Source organism: Ahaetulla prasina, chromosome 6 (assembly GCF_028640845.1).
Source record: "Ahaetulla prasina isolate Xishuangbanna chromosome 6, ASM2864084v1, whole genome shotgun sequence".
NCBI lineage: Eukaryota > Metazoa > Chordata > Lepidosauria > Squamata > Colubridae > Ahaetulla > Ahaetulla prasina.
Genome location: NC_080544.1, coordinates 70,237,725 through 70,256,467, shown reverse-complemented (window position 1 = coordinate 70,256,467; position 18,743 = coordinate 70,237,725). Strand labels below are relative to the sequence as shown.

Below are 18,743 nucleotides of genomic sequence, written 5' to 3'. Positions count from 1 at the left end.
TACATTGCTTAGATAAAAGTTAGGAGTTTTTTTTCCTGCCATCGCAATATCTGTGGCATTAATATAAATAGTTAGCACAGATGAAAGTTATTAATTATTCACGTACTGCATGAGGTATTATTTTTTAAGTCTCAGAATTTATTAGTTGTTGGGAACAGCAGTTACAAAGGTCTATTGCTTGGAAGCATGAGGCTGGATCTTCCACTAGATACAGCATGATTCTTCTAATATATTTAAATGACATTTCGAAAAGAAAACAGCGCAAAAATAATATTTTTTTAAAAAGATCCATACTGGGCCACAAAAATAGATTGTAGACAAAAACCCAGTTATCTGGCAAAGGAAAAGAAAGCAGCAGCTTTCCACTAAAGCAGTTCAAGGATAGATAAGACACTAAGTTACAGCCTTTTTTTTCTATCATTCTATTTTATCATTTACCTCTCTCTTTTTTCTGTCTACTAGTTATCTCAATTAATTTCCCATTAAATGGCGAGGGCAGTACATCCACACCGATACTAGAAACGCCCAGCAAACATGAATTACGATCACAATACGCACGCGCGCGCACACACGGCTTTCCTGAAATTCTTCTGCTCGTTTCATTGGCAAGTTAACGTCTCTGAGAAAAAACTACATTTCCCAGAAAGCTACGGGGCTAAACGCAGGCGTATAATGTCTCATTGGTACTTCTGCGGCGAAGCTGATTCTGTGATTGGCTGGAGGAGACTCCAAACCCGTTATTCATTGGCTATCCCAGGGCCATGTCCAATGCCGGAAGGAGGGGGGAGCGGAAAGCGTTATGGCGACGACGACGACAACGACGACAGCAGAGCCAGAGAGTGGGGAGGGCGCTCAAGAGATGATGGAGGGTGAGAGACCGGATTGTAGCGCGCGATGTCCGAATCTAGGCTAGGGTTGGCTTGGTTCCGTTCAGCGACTGTAGAGAAATAGGGGACGCTATGATTTGAGGCTGCTGGCCTTAATGTGAGAGAGGGAGATGCCGAGGTATTGGCGGGGCATCTATTTAGGGGGTGGTCAGCACAGTGGGTGAAGCGTTTCGGGCGAGGGATGTTGTGAGAAAAAGCTGGGGCTGTTTCCCGGAGTCAGAATTGATGTAGTAGGGTCTCATGATCCCCATCTCCACCCTACTTCATCAATTAAATCAGCTATTTTTACTCTCCTGCAAATTGCCAGTCTTGCCGTAACTGGCATGGCATGCAAAGTAAACGCACGTTGTCATTTGTGAGATGATGATGCTGGAAGAAGACATTAATAATTTTGAGTAAGAAGTGTTTTTATAAACCTTGCCTTACAGCAGCTCAGATGTCAGCACTGAGTCGGTGCAGGAGTTCTTGGCGTTGACGATTTAATCTGCCACTGACTCATCAAACTTCATTTAAATCCCACCTTTTATTCACATGAAGATTTCAGGACTTCCATATTGTTCACTCATGCCTTAAATTCAGCAATTTCCTGCTAAGTGTTATTGTGAAGAGAGAAAGGGTTATTGAATTGAATTGAATTGAATTTTATTGGCCAAGTGTGATTGGACACACAAGGAATTTATTATATCAATGACGGCATTGTAGGATGAACTTGCAACATGAAAACATGAATTATTGTTATAAAATTTACTGTCGTGAGAGTGGTAATCTCACTGCCTGCATTGGATCTGAGTAGAGATTGTAGCAACATATTCTAAATTTATCCACAGCAAAAAGGTTTTATTTGCATCTTTCAGGAGGTACATCTAACTTGAAGAATGGGAATCATGGCTTTGTGTTTCAGGTTTTATTTTGCTGCTGCTTACAGAACAAAATAATTTTATGAAAGCTATTTTTACACAACCAGTTTGTATTATTTATATTGTGGCTTTCCAAAATTTGAAGGAAGGTGTGACATATCAGTAAGGAGACCATCCCCTACCTCCTGTTGGATGCTTCGTAGACATCAGTGACAATAAACCGAAAGTACATCACATACTGTTCATATAATCTTATAAAAATTCTATAAAGTCAGTTATTACCCTTTTTCTTATAAAATGAGAGATGCTGCAGATGGAACAGTTAAAAATGTCCATATAGTTAGCAAAAAAAAAATATTGGGTCATTCCATATCAATTGGTCTGATTTCAGGAAAGCACCCAGGTCGACCATCACGGATTTTGATGAAATTTGGTGTGAACATACACTCACATCCCCAATGAACATTGGTAAAGTGTTACGTTTGCTGATGCAATACTTCCAGAAAGTCATTTGTATGACCCATATCACAGCTTTTGACAGTATGACATTGAGATTTCAGCAACTTTGAGACATAATATCTGCGGCAATATTTTGTTGAGAGAAACAAAACTTGGCCATCTTGTACAACTTGTTGTGCTCTATTAAACAAGATAATAAAAACATTCTCATGAGCTTTTTAAGTTGTCAATCTGATTGGCTTCATATTGAAAAGGAAGTTATCAAAGGAGATGAAAATATTCTTGGCTGGCCTGACAAGACTTTTGTGCCATGCTTTTTACTTTTATCTGAATACTGTATATTAATAAACTATACCAGAACTGTAGCAGCTCATTCACTGTAGATCAATTCTTGAGCACCCGGTAATAAGAATTCAAAACCCAAATCTTGGGCCAAGAACTGAGATGAAAACCCTATGAAAACAGGGAAATAATCCCTTTGAAGTTATTTAGGATATAAAGTTGTGATTTAAAATTCTCTTAATAACTTGGCACATTTAGTGCAATTACCTAATGTTCCCTGTGACATTCTATGGAAGCAAACATCGGATTTTAAAGAATCAAGATAGGAAGAGTATTGATGTCTTTAAACTTTAGTGTTGGGGAAAACTGAGAATATTGCGTATAGCCAAGAAAACAAACCAATGCACAAATCAGCCCAGAGTTCTCACTTGAGGCACAAATAATTAGGCTCAAATTATCCTATTTTGGATACATTATATGAAGACCCAACTGTCTGAAAAGGCTCTAATTCTACAAAGGGTGAAAGGAAAGGGAGGAAGAAGATGACCAGCAGCAAGATCTTAGTAACTGTGGCTATGAGTGCACCATTGGGAAACTTGAAAGAACAGATTAGAGAGATTCATCACTAAGAGTCGAAAACAACTTGATGGTATATAGTCAACCAACACCTACTTGTAAGAAGAAAATGAAGTGTTTGTGTGCCATGATTTTTCATATTTTAGCGTAGTAAGCCAAGATGTGACATCCAAATGCATATTTGTTCAAAAACAAAGACTGTATTATCTTAAATATATAGTGGTAGAGTGTGCATATTTATGCATATGTGTAATGGACAATATAAATGTAGCAAAATAATTTATAACTCCAAAGGGTTTGTACAATAGTTTTATTAATGTTTAATTTGTTACAAAGTTACTGTATTTGTTGCAAAAACCCTATCGTGGTTATCCCTCTGAAAAGTTATCACATGTAACTTACTCTGGCCTTTATAGTATGTACAAGTTGGTTTTTGCCATAACTTGGATATGTTGCATGTTTAGCATTCCATTTAGCTGGGGTGTTTTTTTTAGATTTTGTTATATGGGAGTAAATCTACCTGGGGGCGGGGGGGGGGGGCTTACTACAATACTCATGCATCTTCCTCAAACTCCAGTCTTATTAGTTTATTTTTAAAACGTAAGCTCTGTTAAATTGTTGTTGGAAAGGTAAGTCAAGTCATAACAGATTTATTATACATAAGCCTTCACAAGGTTTGTTTTAATCCATAAAAGCATATGCTGTAATAATTGTTTTTCTGTAGAATGCCACAATATGCTTTGTAACTTATATAGTATCAGTTTTGTTCTCTGTTATTATACTTTAATCATTCTAAAATAAGCAATTATGTTTTCTGTTCTACAGTTGATAAAAGAATTGAATCAGAAGAATCTGGAGATGATGAAGGGAAGAAACAAGCAGTTTGCATAGTAACAGATCTTAGTCAACAAAGTCTAAGAGAAGAGCAGAATGGAGAGAATTTAACAAGTAAGCTACTATTTGGAGTATGCCCTTTATAGCATATAATATGTAGAACTATAGAATTGAAGACTTACCAACGCCCATCTCTTTGAACCAGTAGAATGCAATTGAATATGTTAAATGTTAACTTTTCCACTGCATATAATTAATGTTTTTGCATATTCAGTGTTTATTCATCGCATGGTTTTGAATTTTATTATAACTCTTGGAAACACTGAGAAATTGTACTTTCTAAATGAAAAGGAGGTGTATAAATTAATATTGCAAGATTCCTGGCTGTTATTTTTATGAGGAGTTATTTCTATATTCTATATTCTCTTGCCTATGAATAATAAAAGGTGGTAAGATATCAAATTCCCTCTGGCTCTTAAAAAATATTATTTTATGGTTGCATTGCAATTACATGTAGATATGTTTAATATAAAAAATATTTTATTTTATTTTATTTTCATTTTACTTACTGGGTTTGAGGGCTGCCCAAACTGTTTCCGGGGACTTAGAGATAGAAGAATCTTTTCATAAAGAACAAAATAAGTCTTTTCTACTTCTTCAATCAAAATTTTAAAGAACATAGCCTGTGTCCCATACTTCAATGCCTGGCAGTATTTCCACTAATTACTGCTTCATATGCATACTTGTCACCTTTTACTTCTAGGTTTACCAAACATAATCATCTCTTTACAGTGGTTGCTCTGTGTGCCAATTAATGTGAAATTTTACCTTCTTTTATTCAAAACAATATTTTCAAAAGAGAGTGACTATGCAAGCCTAAATAATTCCATGATATTTTTGGAGGGGGGAAAATATTTGGATATTTTTATTTCAAAGTAAATGTTGGCTGCTTTCCCAAATAGAGTCATATGTAACGGTATATTTCTACTGGCCAACAATACTTCCCCTATTCCTCTTGCAAGAGAATTCAGAGAGAGAGAGAATACAGTTTCAACTTCGCTCAACATTGCAGAACCTTTTTAAGCTATTTTACATCAGGATTACTCTGCCAAGTTTCCATTCCCACAAGGTTACAGTGGGTGATGACTCAGGGGGTTTTATTGCCAGATCTCCTCCTACTATTTCAGCTACCCCAGAAACAAAATTAGGACTCCACTGTTAATATATAGAAAATTATCGAAAACAAAATTATTTGAGCAAACATTGGGGCAGAGAGAGATAAATTATATTAACTATTTTGGATCTACATGGACAGTGCTAGTGATGAAAGTTTTGTGATGTTATTGTGTATTATTTATTTTGTACTGCTTTTATAAACTAACTTTTTTTTTTTGTTAATGTGGCATAAAAACACTGATAATGAATATATTAACCTAACAAATGCCCTTATGAATATAAGCCCTAATGACTTGAAGCAGAAGAAATTTTTGATTTCTTGATGGTATATAGTAGAAGAATGAGATGGAAGTAGAAATTAAGCCACATATGTACACATGTACATATATACATACAGCCATAGCCGAAATTGTTGGCACCCCAGAAATTTTTCCAGAAAATCAAGTATTTCTCACAGAAAAGTATAGCATTAACACATGTTTTGCTATACACATGTTTATTCCCTTTGTGTGTATTGGAACAAAACAAAAAAAGGCAGGAAAAAAAGGAAATTGGACATAATGTCACACAAAACTCCAAAAATGAGCTGGACAAAATTATTGGCACCCTTAACTTAATATTTAATTGCACACCCTTTGGAAAAAATAACTGAAATCAGTCGCTTCCTATAACCATCAATAAGCTTCTTACACCTCTCACCCAGAATTTTGGACCACTCTTCCTTTGCAAACTGCTCCAGGTCTCTCTTATTGGAAGGGCGCCTTTTCCCAACAGCAATTTTAAGATCTCTCCACAGGTGTTCAATGGGATTTAGATCTGGACTCATTGCTGGCCACTTCAGAACTCTCCAGCGCTTTGTTGCCATCCATTTCTGGGTGCTTTTTGACGTATGTTTGGGGTCATTGTCCTGCTGGAAGACCCAAGATCTCGGACGCAAACCCAGCTTTCTGACACTGGGCTCTACAGTGTGACTCAAAATTCTTTGGTAATCCTCAGATTTCATGATGCCTTGCATACAGTCAAGGCACCCAGTGCCAGAGGCAGCAAAACAACCCCAAAACATCATTGAACCTCCACCATATTTCACTGTAGGTACTGTGTTCTTTTCTTTGTAGGCCTCATTCCGTTTTCGGTAAACAGTAGAATGATGTGCTTTACCAAAAAGCTCTATCTTGGTCTCATCTGTCCACAAGACGTTTTTCCAGAAGGATTTTGGCTTACTCAAGTACATTTTGGCAAACTGTAGTCTTGCTTTTTTTATGTCTCTGTGTCAGCAGTGGGATCCTCCTGGGTCTCCTGCCATAGCGTTTCATTTCATTTGAATGTCGACGGATAGTTCACACTGATGCTCCCTGAGCCTTCAGGACAGCTTGAATTTCTTTGGAACTTGTTTGGGGCTGCTTATCCACCATCCGGACTATCCTGCATTGCAACCTTTCATCAATTTTTCTCTTCCGTCCACGCCAAGGGAGATTAGCTACAGTGCCATGGGTTGCAAGCTTCTTGATAATGTTGCGCACTGTGGACAAAGGTAAATCTAGATCTCTGGAGATGGACTTGTAACCTTGAGAATGTTGATATTTTTCCACAATTTTGGTTCTCAAGTCCTCAGACAGTTCTCTTCTCCTCTTTCTGTTATCCATGCTTAGTGTGGCACACACAGACACACAATGCAAAGACTAAGTGAACTTCTCTCCTTTTTATCTGCTTTCAGGTGTGATTTTTATATTGCCCACACCTGTTACTTGCCCCAGATGAGTTTAAAGGAGCATCACATGCTTGAAACAATCTTATTTATCCACAATTTTGAAAGGGTGCCAATAATTTTGTCCAGCCCATTTTTGGAGTTTTGTGTGACATTATGTCCAATTTGCTTTTTTTCCTGCCTTTTTTTGTTTTGTTTCAATACACACAAAGGGAATAAACATGTGTATAGCAAAACATGTGTTAAAGCAATACTTTTCTGTGAGAAATACCTGATTTTCTGGAAAAAATTCTGGGGTGCCAACAATTTCGGCCATGACTGTATATCTTTATTTTATTACTATCTGATAAGTAAGGTAAAAATCATAAAGTTTCCAAAAAAAGATTTGAAAAAACCCAGAGTGTAGTGTTGGTACAATGAAAAAATATGAAAAGGAGTGTAAAGCACACAGTTTAAAAGAACAAAAGACTCTAATGTTCAGTAAGTATCTGCAGGGTTTTGTTTTGCAGAATACATAATCAAATACCTGGAAAGAGGTAATTACAGGTAATCCTCACTTAACAACTGGTTGCCTAATGATCATTCTAAGTTACAGTGAACACCCCGCCCCCAAAGTCATTTACAAGCCAGTTCCAGAATTCCAATGGCTGCACACACCTCCATAACATGACCACAGTTTGGGCATTTGGCGATTGCCTCACTTTTATGGTTGGCTGTAGCATTCCATAGTCACATGACACCAGTTTACACCAGATTTTGCTGGTTCTGGCCAAAAACAGCCATAAGAATAATCTGGTCCTGTTTTGTGGGTTCCTCAATTTATGACTATCCTGACAGAAATTCTGGGTTTCGTTACAGTTGTAATTTGAGGACTTCCTGTAAACTACTAACTTGCTGATGAATAAACTCTTTCTTCTGTTGGGCATGGTGATCAAGACCCAATAGCTCTTCTATTGTTGGGTTTGGGTTTTTTATTATTATGTTCTGTGAATTAGTGTGTATGCGCATATTACTCATTTACTGATAACCCAGGAATTTGAACAACACTGGCTTACTGCTTTATAATGCTTAGCACTATTGTATTGCATTGTGCTCAAAAAAATATGTAAGAGCAAATCCACCCAGTTGTCAAATAAGAGCATGCATGAATTATTTAGCAGAAATCCCTGAGCTTCTTATCTTCACCCAGGCACATTGAGAAAGAGGGAATTTGCAAAGATCTTTTTGATTCCAGAACAGAAAAGTTTTCTTCAAATTGCTGGCATCCAGGAAGAACATGTGTGCTATATCAGTTTTGCAGTGTGCCTTTCCAGGAGAACATTTTTTTTGCCATACTGCAAAACTGAGACGATAACCAGAATGCAAGAGTAATTTAAAATTTCTGATATTTATTGCTTGCTCGGTGTTAAGTCATTTGAGTTAGTTCTTGCTTCATAATTGAATTCAGTATTAGGTAATGTACATTTTCCACAAGTGCATTGGTATTTCTTCCCCTATATTTGGATTTAGCCAAAGTGATCATTAGCTGAGAAAGGTTTATATGACACTTGCATTATAACAGTAAAATCTAAATCCATTAGCTTTCCTTTTGCCTTAAGGCTTAATTTCTCTTGGAGAAGAGCTCACTTTGCAAAATTGCTTTTGGTTGGAGAACATCATGGGTTTATGCAGGATGTACTTGCTGTTTTACAGGTGACTCAGAGATTCCAGTGGATATGGAAACTATTAGCCTGGATCCAGAGGCCGAGGTATTGTAAATGTCACTTTCACACTGAAACACACAGATCCACACAACCGGCTTATGTGAAAAGTTTTGGAGATATATCTCTGAAATTTAGGCGAAGAATAATTCCTGAGTTGTTATTTTTTAAACTGCTTTGCATATAATTTTTATTAAGGAGTTTAATTAAAATACTAAAAACTAATGCAAGCTAAAGTTGATGAAAAAAGAATAGTAAAAAAAGAATAAAAACTACAAGAAAGAAAAATATAAAAAAAATATATAAAGCAGTGACTTCTGATCTTCATTACAAGCATAGACAAATTAAGTAACTCTTCACCCCCTCTAAAATTACAAACATTTATCTCTTCATCCCACATCTCATCCTTTTGCTATAAGAAAATCCATAAAACATCACTTTTTTGATTCTAGTGTCAGCAAAAAGGTAACTGTGCAAATAAATATCTTATTTTAATCTTGATCAAGTAAACCAGCTTTATATGCCTTCCTTTTACATCTAATAGTCTTAATTTTTGTGCATTCAAAAATTAAGATTTGATTTCTCTTTAATTTTTCTTTATCCCATTCCACTTCATTTAATAGCCCTCTTTTGTTACAGCCAATGAGAAAACATTTTCTTGATTTGTCATTTGTATTTCCCTTTAAATTTTTAAAAGTTTAGCCATTTTCTTTTGTATATCCCGCCAAAAAAGCATCCTTTTCCAAATTGTTCTCTTGACCTGTCATTTTTAGTTCCAACTTCAGTATTTTCTCTGTCTTGTCAGAAAACAATTGCTCCATATCTGTCATTCCCACGTTGATATCTGGTTTCATTCTTTAAAGATTTCCTTTATTATTTCCAATGTTATGACATTTTGTGCAATTTTGTAAGTCCCAGTTAACTAACACTGAACATTCTGATAATTTCAACAATTTTATTCAATCTTCCTTCTCCCTTCACAGCTTCTTTAGGTTTCCCTGAAGCAGTCAGTCACATTTTATGGCCACTAAATAGGTTCTTGTATTTTAAGAATTGAGAGTTCCATAATGGCTTAATTAAATGGGAGGTTCAGGATACATACAACTAAAGATTTTAATGCCACAAGACACGCTGAATTACTTTGAATTCATGAAGGAGAAGGGAATCACTGACTAGTAGCAGCATTGCTTGCATATTGCCTCAGGCGTGAAAAATGATGCCCTTCACTGGCCATTTTATACAAAACACTTTTGTGTACTGTTTCTATGCTTCTAAAAGACATTTTGATGGTTTCTGTGGGAACAGAAGGTTGGATCAGGAGGAAAAGCTATGCAGAATTACTAACCAATATAAACCTCAGTAATATAAATAACTTCTTTAATTCTTACTTTTACCATTTTGGGGGCTGAGGGAATAACTTATTCACTGGTAATATTGTGTAACATCAGTGACAGGATTGTAAATAAATAATAAAAAGAAAAAATGGACTGAGTGTGAGAATAGGCAGTATGCATGGTAGATTAGGACATAATTTCTCGGTTGAAACTAAAACTGTAATTAGTATCCATATATTTCTGTTCCTTTAAGAAATTTGGTAGAAACCTCTCAAAAGGGGAAGAGGGCAAATACAGATTTTGAACTATATTTGCATATACTATTAACTCTTCTTTAAATGCTGGAAAAACTGGGAATTCAGAAGGAATGTTCTTTGTTTAGATTAAACATCTATATATCCTGAATAGTACATGAATCACAATTAACAAGGATGGATTGATTACTTCTTGTGGAGGACTTTTAGCTGCAGATATTCTCATTGCTATATAATAAATGTATTTCTTGTGTCTATACTGTCAGTACATTTGTTTTGAGTAAATTCCTTGACATGTGTACATTGGTAAGTCTCTGTGTCTTCTTGATTTAGAAATAAATTTGATTTTCCATTTTTCCATTATTTTTTTGCCTTTTAGGATGTTGATCTGAATCATTTCCGAATTGGCAAAATAGAAGGGTTTGAGGTGCTCAAGAAAGTGAAGGTGAGATGCTTGTGGCACCCATCTTATCACAAGCATGACATACTGTTGCATTGGTCTTTATGGCAGTTCATTGAATTACGTATATTCTTCTACTTGGTGACCATAGTCTAATGCTGTAGTTGTTGAGAGAAGAGGACATCCAAACAATAAGGCAACTAGGAATCTCAAGCCAAAGTCCAGGATCCCAAATGACCATCTGCAGACTGGCATTGGATGGAAATGGTGGCTAATCAGGCTGGGTATCACCTGCTGAGACTTACCAAGGTTTAAACTACTTATTGTGGCAAAAAATGTTTGCTTTTCAAAGGTACAGGTAGTCCTCTACTTACAACAGTTCATTTAGTGACTGTTCAAAGTTACAATGGCATTGAAAAAAGTGACTTATGACATTTTTCCCAGTTACAACCTTTGCAGATCCCCATCCCAAGGTCATGTGATCACTTTTTGAAGCCTTCTGATAAGCAAAGTCAGTAAGGAAGCCAGATTCACTTAACAACCAGGTTACTACCTTATCAACTGCAGTGATTCACTTAACAACTGTGGCAAGAAATGTTGTAAAATGGGGCAAAACATACTTAACGAATTCTCACTTAACAACATAAATTTTGTGCTCAATTATGGTCATAAGTCAAGGACTATCTGTATTTGAAAGTTGTAGAATTTTAAAACTAGAACTCTGGCTTAGATTCTCCTCCATGTGAATCTTGGTGAAAGAATCTTTAAAAATAATTGTTCTTTTTTTAAATTTCTTCCTTCTCTTTAGACACTTTGTCTTCGGCAGAACTTGATTAAGTGCATTGAGAACCTGGAACAGCTGAAAACTCTCAAAGAGTTGGATCTTTATGACAATCAGATTCGTGAGATTGAGAACTTGGAGGCCTTGACAGATCTTGAGTAAGTATCTGGATAAACAGTGGGTCCCTATCTGAATGGTTGATGGGAAACTGGCTGGTTCATTTCATAAAGGTTGCCAGTTTTTATTTTTTTAAAAATGTTGGCTGATTTATATATTGGTCTTCATGCAGACTGGTTACTTTTAAAAAAATGCACCAAGAGAAAAGTGTACCACTTTAAGAGAATGGTATAGGTTTGGAGAAATGAAGCATCTTTAGCTAGTACCAGTTGGGAGAAAGTCAGACAAGTAAAGAATCATGGTTGAGATGACTCCCTCCCTCTCAATTCCTCTCTCTTGTCCTGCTTTATTTGTTACAGGATCCAGTCTGGGTCAGTCATTGGAACAGATGTTTAGTCTTCCAAACTTTCGGACTCGTGCTGGAGCCCATCCTCAGGGAACTTCTCTCTCACCAGAATTTATTATCTTTATTTGTTAGATTTCCTGGTGCTTTTTCAATATCTAGCTTGTCAATTTTGTTTTGTTTTTTAATTATAGCCACTTTTAAGCCAGAAAATGGCAGGAGGAAATGCATTCATAAGCATATTCTTCATAGGGAAATGGTCAGGATAAAATGGGGGTGAGGCACATGAGAAAGAATGCAGCAACATATAACAGAAGAAGGACATGCATTCAGTTTCACAGCTACTAAGATTGTTGGCTGAGGAGGTGCAAAATTGGCCAGGGAAATGATAGAAACAGGCCCCTTCTCAGGCAACAGGAGTGCTGATTTGCCACCAGCTTATAAGGTACTTAGGAACCAAGGACTTGGCAGCACAAGGAAACAACAGCCAATAGCCAGCCACCAACATAGCAATCAATTAATAGGAAGCCACACCCAACAGGTACCTAAATATGACACATAGAACAGCCCAAAGCGCACATTCCAGAAGAGAGAAATTTCCTGATGATGGGTTCCAGCAGGAGTCCAAAAGCTTGGAAGGCTAAACCTCTGGTCCCAGTGACTAACCCAGATTGTATCCTATGATAGAAGCTGTCTGGTTTTGTTTTTTGAAATTATTTTCTTTGTTTCTTATTAGGGTCTTAGATATTTCATTTAATATTTTACGACACATTGAAGGCTTGGATCAGCTCATTCAGTTAAAGAAACTCTTCCTGGTCAACAACAAAATCAGCAAAATTGAGAACCTAAGCAACTTACAACAGTTGCAGATGTTAGAGCTAGGATCTAATCGAATCAGGGTAAGATTTGTTTCTCTCTAAACAGCACAAGAGTCAGTTTATATCCAGGCAATGCTTTCAAAATAAATCTGAATTGGAATATTAAGAGCAAACTCCAAATCATGTTAATTATACACAAGGAAATGATGAAAATACGAGCAGATCCTGTCTGTAAAATGACAACAATTTGTAGACATTTTCAGCTGCATAGATTTTTTATATAGCATGATTTTCCTTTTCTTTTAGGAAAAGTGCTTTTTTCTATAAGTAATGGATTAATATGAATTGTGCTGCTAGAAATAATAACAATGAAAATCTTTTCTAACAAAGCAAATGGTATAAAGATTCAATGCAAAAAAATATCAGCAAATTTGTTATGAAGTGTCTTTTTGAGGAAAATTGAAAAAAATACAGACTTTGAAATGTGAAGGCTGCTATTTTCCATCCTTTTCCCATGTCTTACTTGCTTGCTGTGCGTATTTAATTCAATTGGCTGATAGAAAGTACAAATAATCTGTCATATCGCATGGCACTGTTCAGTTTTGAATAATCTCACAAATATAAGCATGTAATCATGATGAAAAGGACAAATATGGCAATGTGGGTTAGCTAGCTATGCTACAGTGTTATTTCCTGGTTAATTTATTTATTTATTTGTATTTATTTATTTATTTATTTAATATATTTATTTATTTGTAAAATTTATTAACCACCCATCTCACCACATGGTAACTCTGGACGGCTTAACAATATCAAAAGATAAAACAGGTTAGTGATGTGTTGCTTGCAGGAGTCAGAAACTGCAATCTTGTTCAATATGGTTGTTTTCTAGGCAATTCAGAATATTGATACCCTGACTAACCTGGATAGTCTATTTCTGGGGAAAAACAAAATCACTAAATTGCAGAACCTGGATGCACTGACAAACTTGACAGTGCTTAGCATACAGGTACCAGTCCTGTGCTTTCTATTTTGATTGTCCTTATATGATTTAACTTATTTGCCTTTCCTGTCTGCATAATTTCTAACTAAAATGAAATGACAAATGCTGTTTGTCTTTGAATATTTGAATTTAAATATTTATTTTTCAGACCTTCATTAAATTATCATTGAAATTGTATGCTTTTTCTTTCACACACAGAATAGCTGTCTGGTACATATATTTCTTTTCTTTCCAAAAATTGAATAGAATATAGCAATTATGCCATAGAATAGCCTGTTAAAGTATGTACTTAATTTCCCCCCCTCCCCCCCACCCAAAAAGGCCAGCAGAGAATACAATTTCATAGAACCTTAAGAAGTTCAGTTAACCTTAAAAATGAGACAATATAATTGAAATGAAAATTATGTTTTTCTTTAATAGAATCATAAATCCGCTTTCTGGGAGGATAACTATTGCATTCTGTCTGGCTAATTCAGTGTTAGAAAGTTGTGCATAGTTCTGACCAGAAAAGATTTAACTTAATACTAGTCATCTAGTTTCTTTTGAAAGACATAAATACAGTTTTGAATTGAACGAATGGGTTAAAGTATTAATGAAAGTGACAAAAGCAAAGTAATATGTATTTGGGTCAAAGTCTTTAGATATGTCTTCCAAATGTGATATTTATTTATTTATTTATTTGGTTCTGAGATGACACCAGAATGATCCTTACATGGAATTAATCCAGATTTTATACCTATTCCAGAGCAATCGGTTAACAAAGATTGAAGGACTACAGAATCTGGTAAATCTGCGAGAGCTGTACCTTAGCCATAATGGCATAGAGGTCATTGAGGGCCTGGAGAATAATGTGAGCAATTTTTTTATTATTTACTTAGTCCTACCCTTGAACATGGCACTTCATAAAGAATGGGTGGCCATTGTGAGAGGACAGATTGCCTAAAAAAATGACTAGCACCTGTGCAGCTGTTATCCTCCCTGTTTAAGCCCTCTCCCAAGCCAGCCTGGCAAGTAACTTGGCTATAAACTCTGAGCTGAGAGATGGCTGGTGGTGGTGTTAATGTATAAGAGAGGAGAAAGGAGGTGTGTGTGGGAAGGGGAATAAAGCAGCTAGAAAGAAATACTTTTCTCTAGTAGTAGGAGTAGTAGTTGGAGCAGCAGTAGGAGGAGGTGTGGTGTTAGTGGGGAAGAGTGGAGTGATAATGAGCAGTACTAACCTGTAAATGCTTGTGTGTGTGTTGCCTAGGGATCTGTGTTGTTGTATGGATTGCTTTATGCTTGTGGAACCCATTGACTTGGGTATACTTAAAACAGGGGTCTCCAACCTTGGCAATTTTAAGCCTGACGGACTTCAACTCCCAGAATTCCCCAGCCAGCTTTGCTGATGTTACTTAGTTTAGTAACCAGATGTCTGCAAGAAAACCGCCAAGCTCAGAGAACACCAAGAACCACACAAATTTCTAAATCATAGGTTTATCATGTAGAAATAGATAGAGCAGAGATGAGAGAGGAAGACCAGGGAAATGTAAACATTTGAGAAGAAGAAGAAAAGGATTAAAATAATTTAAGAAACTGAAGTAAGGAATAGGGTATGTCTGGATATGAATGTGACCGCATATATTTTCTTCAGGGCTAGTTATTCTTGTGAAATAAAAATCATATGTTTAAGGGTATGCTTGCCCAGGAAAAAAATTTAACATATAGGAGGCAATGAAAACCATCCAGAATGCTAGAAGATGCTCTTCACTTTTCCTTCTGATATTATTAACTGTACCCACAATCAGCCATTTTACAAGACTACTTGCTACATCTTTTGAAAATTCCAAATGCATAAACAGATATCAGAACGTTATTATATCCTATGAGAATGTATTATGACTAGTGTGTTGTACTAGAGGCTTTGTAAGAAGGGTATGTTTTATGGATGGACTTGAAGGAAGAGACGCTATTAAGGAGGTAGTCTAGGAACAAAGGAGAGAGAACAAGGTCATTTGAAGCAGTAGAAGCTGCAGGTCTCATATGGATTTCCACTTTTGCTCTTCTGGTTTAAATAATAAGAGTTAATGTGTCTTTTTTAACAGAAAGAAAGGTTAACTTATGCTTTCCTAGTATCCATACATCTGAAAATTTGTAAAAAGAAAAATGTATTTTAAAATATTGCTATATCTTATGTAAAGGTTTCTTAAGTTTAATCCTCTTCTCAAAGAACATTATTGATTTGGTTTTCCATGAATTAAATATATCTCTTGGTTCCTTTATTCTTCTTGCCTAGAGTAGATGTCATAAGGACATAAATATTTTAATCACATTTTGAACAATGAAGCAATATGGAGAGAGTCCCAAATGATCTGTGTTACCTTAGTAAAATTATGTCCAAACTGTCTTGTTACTTAGATTGATTGATATCAGGAAGAAAAATGTTTTGCCTTTTCTGTAGTTGGGTACCAACAATCAATATGTTTATTGTGAGGAAGACAACTAAGGGCTCAATATGTAACTGCTGAACTCTATATATGTTACTGGATGGCATGTCCTTTAACATTTAATAACGTTCTATGCAAGAGATAAAATATGTGAGAACTAATGTCAGTTTTCCATAAATTTGTTTTAGAATAAACTTACAATGCTGGACATTGCAGCCAATAGGATCAAAAAGATTGAAAATATCACCCATCTAACAGAACTCCAGGAATTTTGGGTAAGTCTGCAGTCTTAAATCTGCAGTAACTTTAGTCAACAACATCTTTCCCTGTTGTTTCTGTCAGCAGTAAACTGAGTAAACACTATTAAATGCTTCTCTCTGATACTGGGATTCATCCCCCTTATGTTTATGATGGGCTTTAAATGGCTTCCTCATACTATTCTAGAGGGTTGGGAGCTGCTTCAACATGAATCCTTCCATTGCTGTCTGATCACTTTGTGAAATTCTTGCTCATGTGGGACAAGCCCATACTATAATCTTTCATTTTTCTGTCCTGTAAAACTATGAAAAGTTGATGTTGCTATCAAAATACAAATTCCGCCTAGCCACAAGATTCCTTAACTAGCTTGTTGAATTTAAAACAGTATCCACATAGCAAGTACAATACAAACATACAGAAACCTTAGTGCCATCTAAATATATTTGAACTATTTCTCCCAGAATTCCTGATCATGCTTCCTGGGAATTCTGGAAGATTTCTATCGTATCACAATAGACAATGCTGGAATAAGCTTTTGTGTGCTTTTACAAATGGTAGAAATAGTTGCAATGAAAGCCTTCTAACAAAGAGGAAGTTGCCATCATCTTCAGGACCTACGTGATGTTGAATGAGCCTTGCTTTCTGTGCTGCAGATTTTAGTTTAATTTTCTTTTGTATGGAGATTTTAGAATAGGGATATCATTCTTTTAAATCCATATTGAACCTTTCATTTTCCAGTGTCAGTACACTGTGAACTCCTGACAAATAATACTTTTAAGGGATAATTCATTTTCACTGTTATTTCCTATCTACTATGAAAAATGGGCTTCAGAGCATGCATGAGTTCCCACATTATGTAGATAAATAATTAATGCACAGGAATCTGGTTTCAGGACCTATCAGGCTAAGCTCAAGAATGTGGAACAGTTCTTTATTTGCTTACATATAGCAAACAGCATCTTTCCAGAGCAAACCCTTACTACTCAAAGCCTAATGGATATATCCTGGGAGATTCTAGGGAATGGCAATCCTTACCTACTTTCTCTGTCTCTTAGTCAGCACTAGGCTGCACTGCCTCTTCTTACTCTCCTGTAGGGAAGAGAATATACTCCTTTCTTCCTGGGAAACGGCCTTTTCACTATAGTCCATCACCCTAGCACCCCTTCCAGGGGAACCATCACGCACATCGCCAAATAATTGGTGATGAGGCAGAATAAGCTTCACCTTCTCAAGAGTTTTCTATTGCAGTAGAAGGAACATGAGATAATGATGACAGCTATTGACAGTTACTAACCCATGTCTTAAACTTCTAGCAATTTTTATTTTCTCTATGCTTCTCAGATGAATGATAATTTCATTGAATGCTGGAGTGACTTAGATGAGCTGAAAGGAGCCAAGAAGTTGGAAACAGTCTATCTAGAGCGAAACCCTCTCCAGAAGGATCCCCAATACCGTCGCAAAATCATGCTGGCTCTTCCATCTGTCCGGCAGATAGATGCTACCTTTGTCCGATTCTGAACCTTCCCTGGCCCTTTGCCTTTGCCTTTCTCCCTCTCAGAGTGTCACAACTGGGATTTTTATCCACATACTGTACCCTCTGTCTTCAGCCTGCTGACACTTACACAGCGAATGGCCAACCAGAAGCACTGATATCAGACCTTGCATACAATGCACACACTATTGTTGTTTTTGAATATTGTTGTTATGATTATTATTATTAAACCCTAACATGTGAAATCTTCTGGCCATAATGGTGTCTGTCTGAATTAGGCAAACTTTCAAATCATTTGTCCTCTAAATTTTTTCAGTGCTCTGACAGCCTTCTTAGAACTAAAATAGCCTCTGACAGGGGTTCATATATTGAAACATTACTTTCATTTTGTTTTCTTTCTTAAGGTGAACATAGAAACCTTAGAATCATCCAGTGAACACAGAAGCAATTGGATGTATAGAGTAAATTGCATTATATTGCTAAGTTATTTGCGTTCACCTATGTACATTTTCTCCACCATGTAATTGACTTGCTCTTTTTAATGTACACATCCTTGTGTTTCTCACTATACAAAGATGGATATATTCAATATGCCTATTTACTTTTCTGATTGCCCGATCTGCAAAGCTTTATGCTTTTGATATGCTGTTCTATACATAGTTTCTGTTCTGCAAAAGATGGTAGAGCAAGCTTTATAATCAACATGAAATGAATTTCAAACACTAATTATTAAAGGAAGAAGGCACAATCCTATAAATGACTGATTTGTTCCTAAACCAGTCAAGTAACTACAGGTGGTAGAATGGTATAAGTGAAATGTAACTGTATTTGGGTGCCAACAGTTCCTGATGGGCAGAAAAACTGTGTTGATTACAGGAGTAACTGACTTTTGCAGCCAAGGGTGGAAGACATGGTTTGTTTTCACAGAGGCCCTTTAAGCATGCCATTGCCTTGGAAAGATGCTGGCAGTAAAGGTGTATGATTCCCTCTTTTAAATATTCACATGATAAACAAATCTGAATAAAACCACAGCAAGTAGACAAA

General features: G+C 36.2%; 1 protein-coding gene across 2 annotated transcripts; it reads left to right on the top strand.

Moving 5' to 3' along the window:
* The first annotated feature begins 745 nt into the window (after positions 1-745).
* On the top strand, positions 746-18,743 carry PPP1R7 (protein phosphatase 1 regulatory subunit 7). 2 transcript variants are annotated; one of them, XM_058188553.1, is made up of 10 exons: positions 746-869; positions 3,887-4,009; positions 8,469-8,524; positions 10,444-10,509; positions 11,273-11,403; positions 12,442-12,604; positions 13,416-13,532; positions 14,272-14,376; positions 16,138-16,224; positions 17,549-18,743. In XM_058188553.1, the coding sequence occupies exons 1-10, from the start codon at positions 800-802 to the stop codon at positions 17,723-17,725; spliced, it is 1,095 nt and encodes a 364-aa protein (XP_058044536.1). In that variant the 5' UTR covers positions 746-799; the 3' UTR covers positions 17,726-18,743. The 2 variants fall into 2 exon arrangements, with proteins under 2 accessions (XP_058044536.1, XP_058044537.1); XM_058188554.1 differs by lacking the exon at positions 13,416-13,532.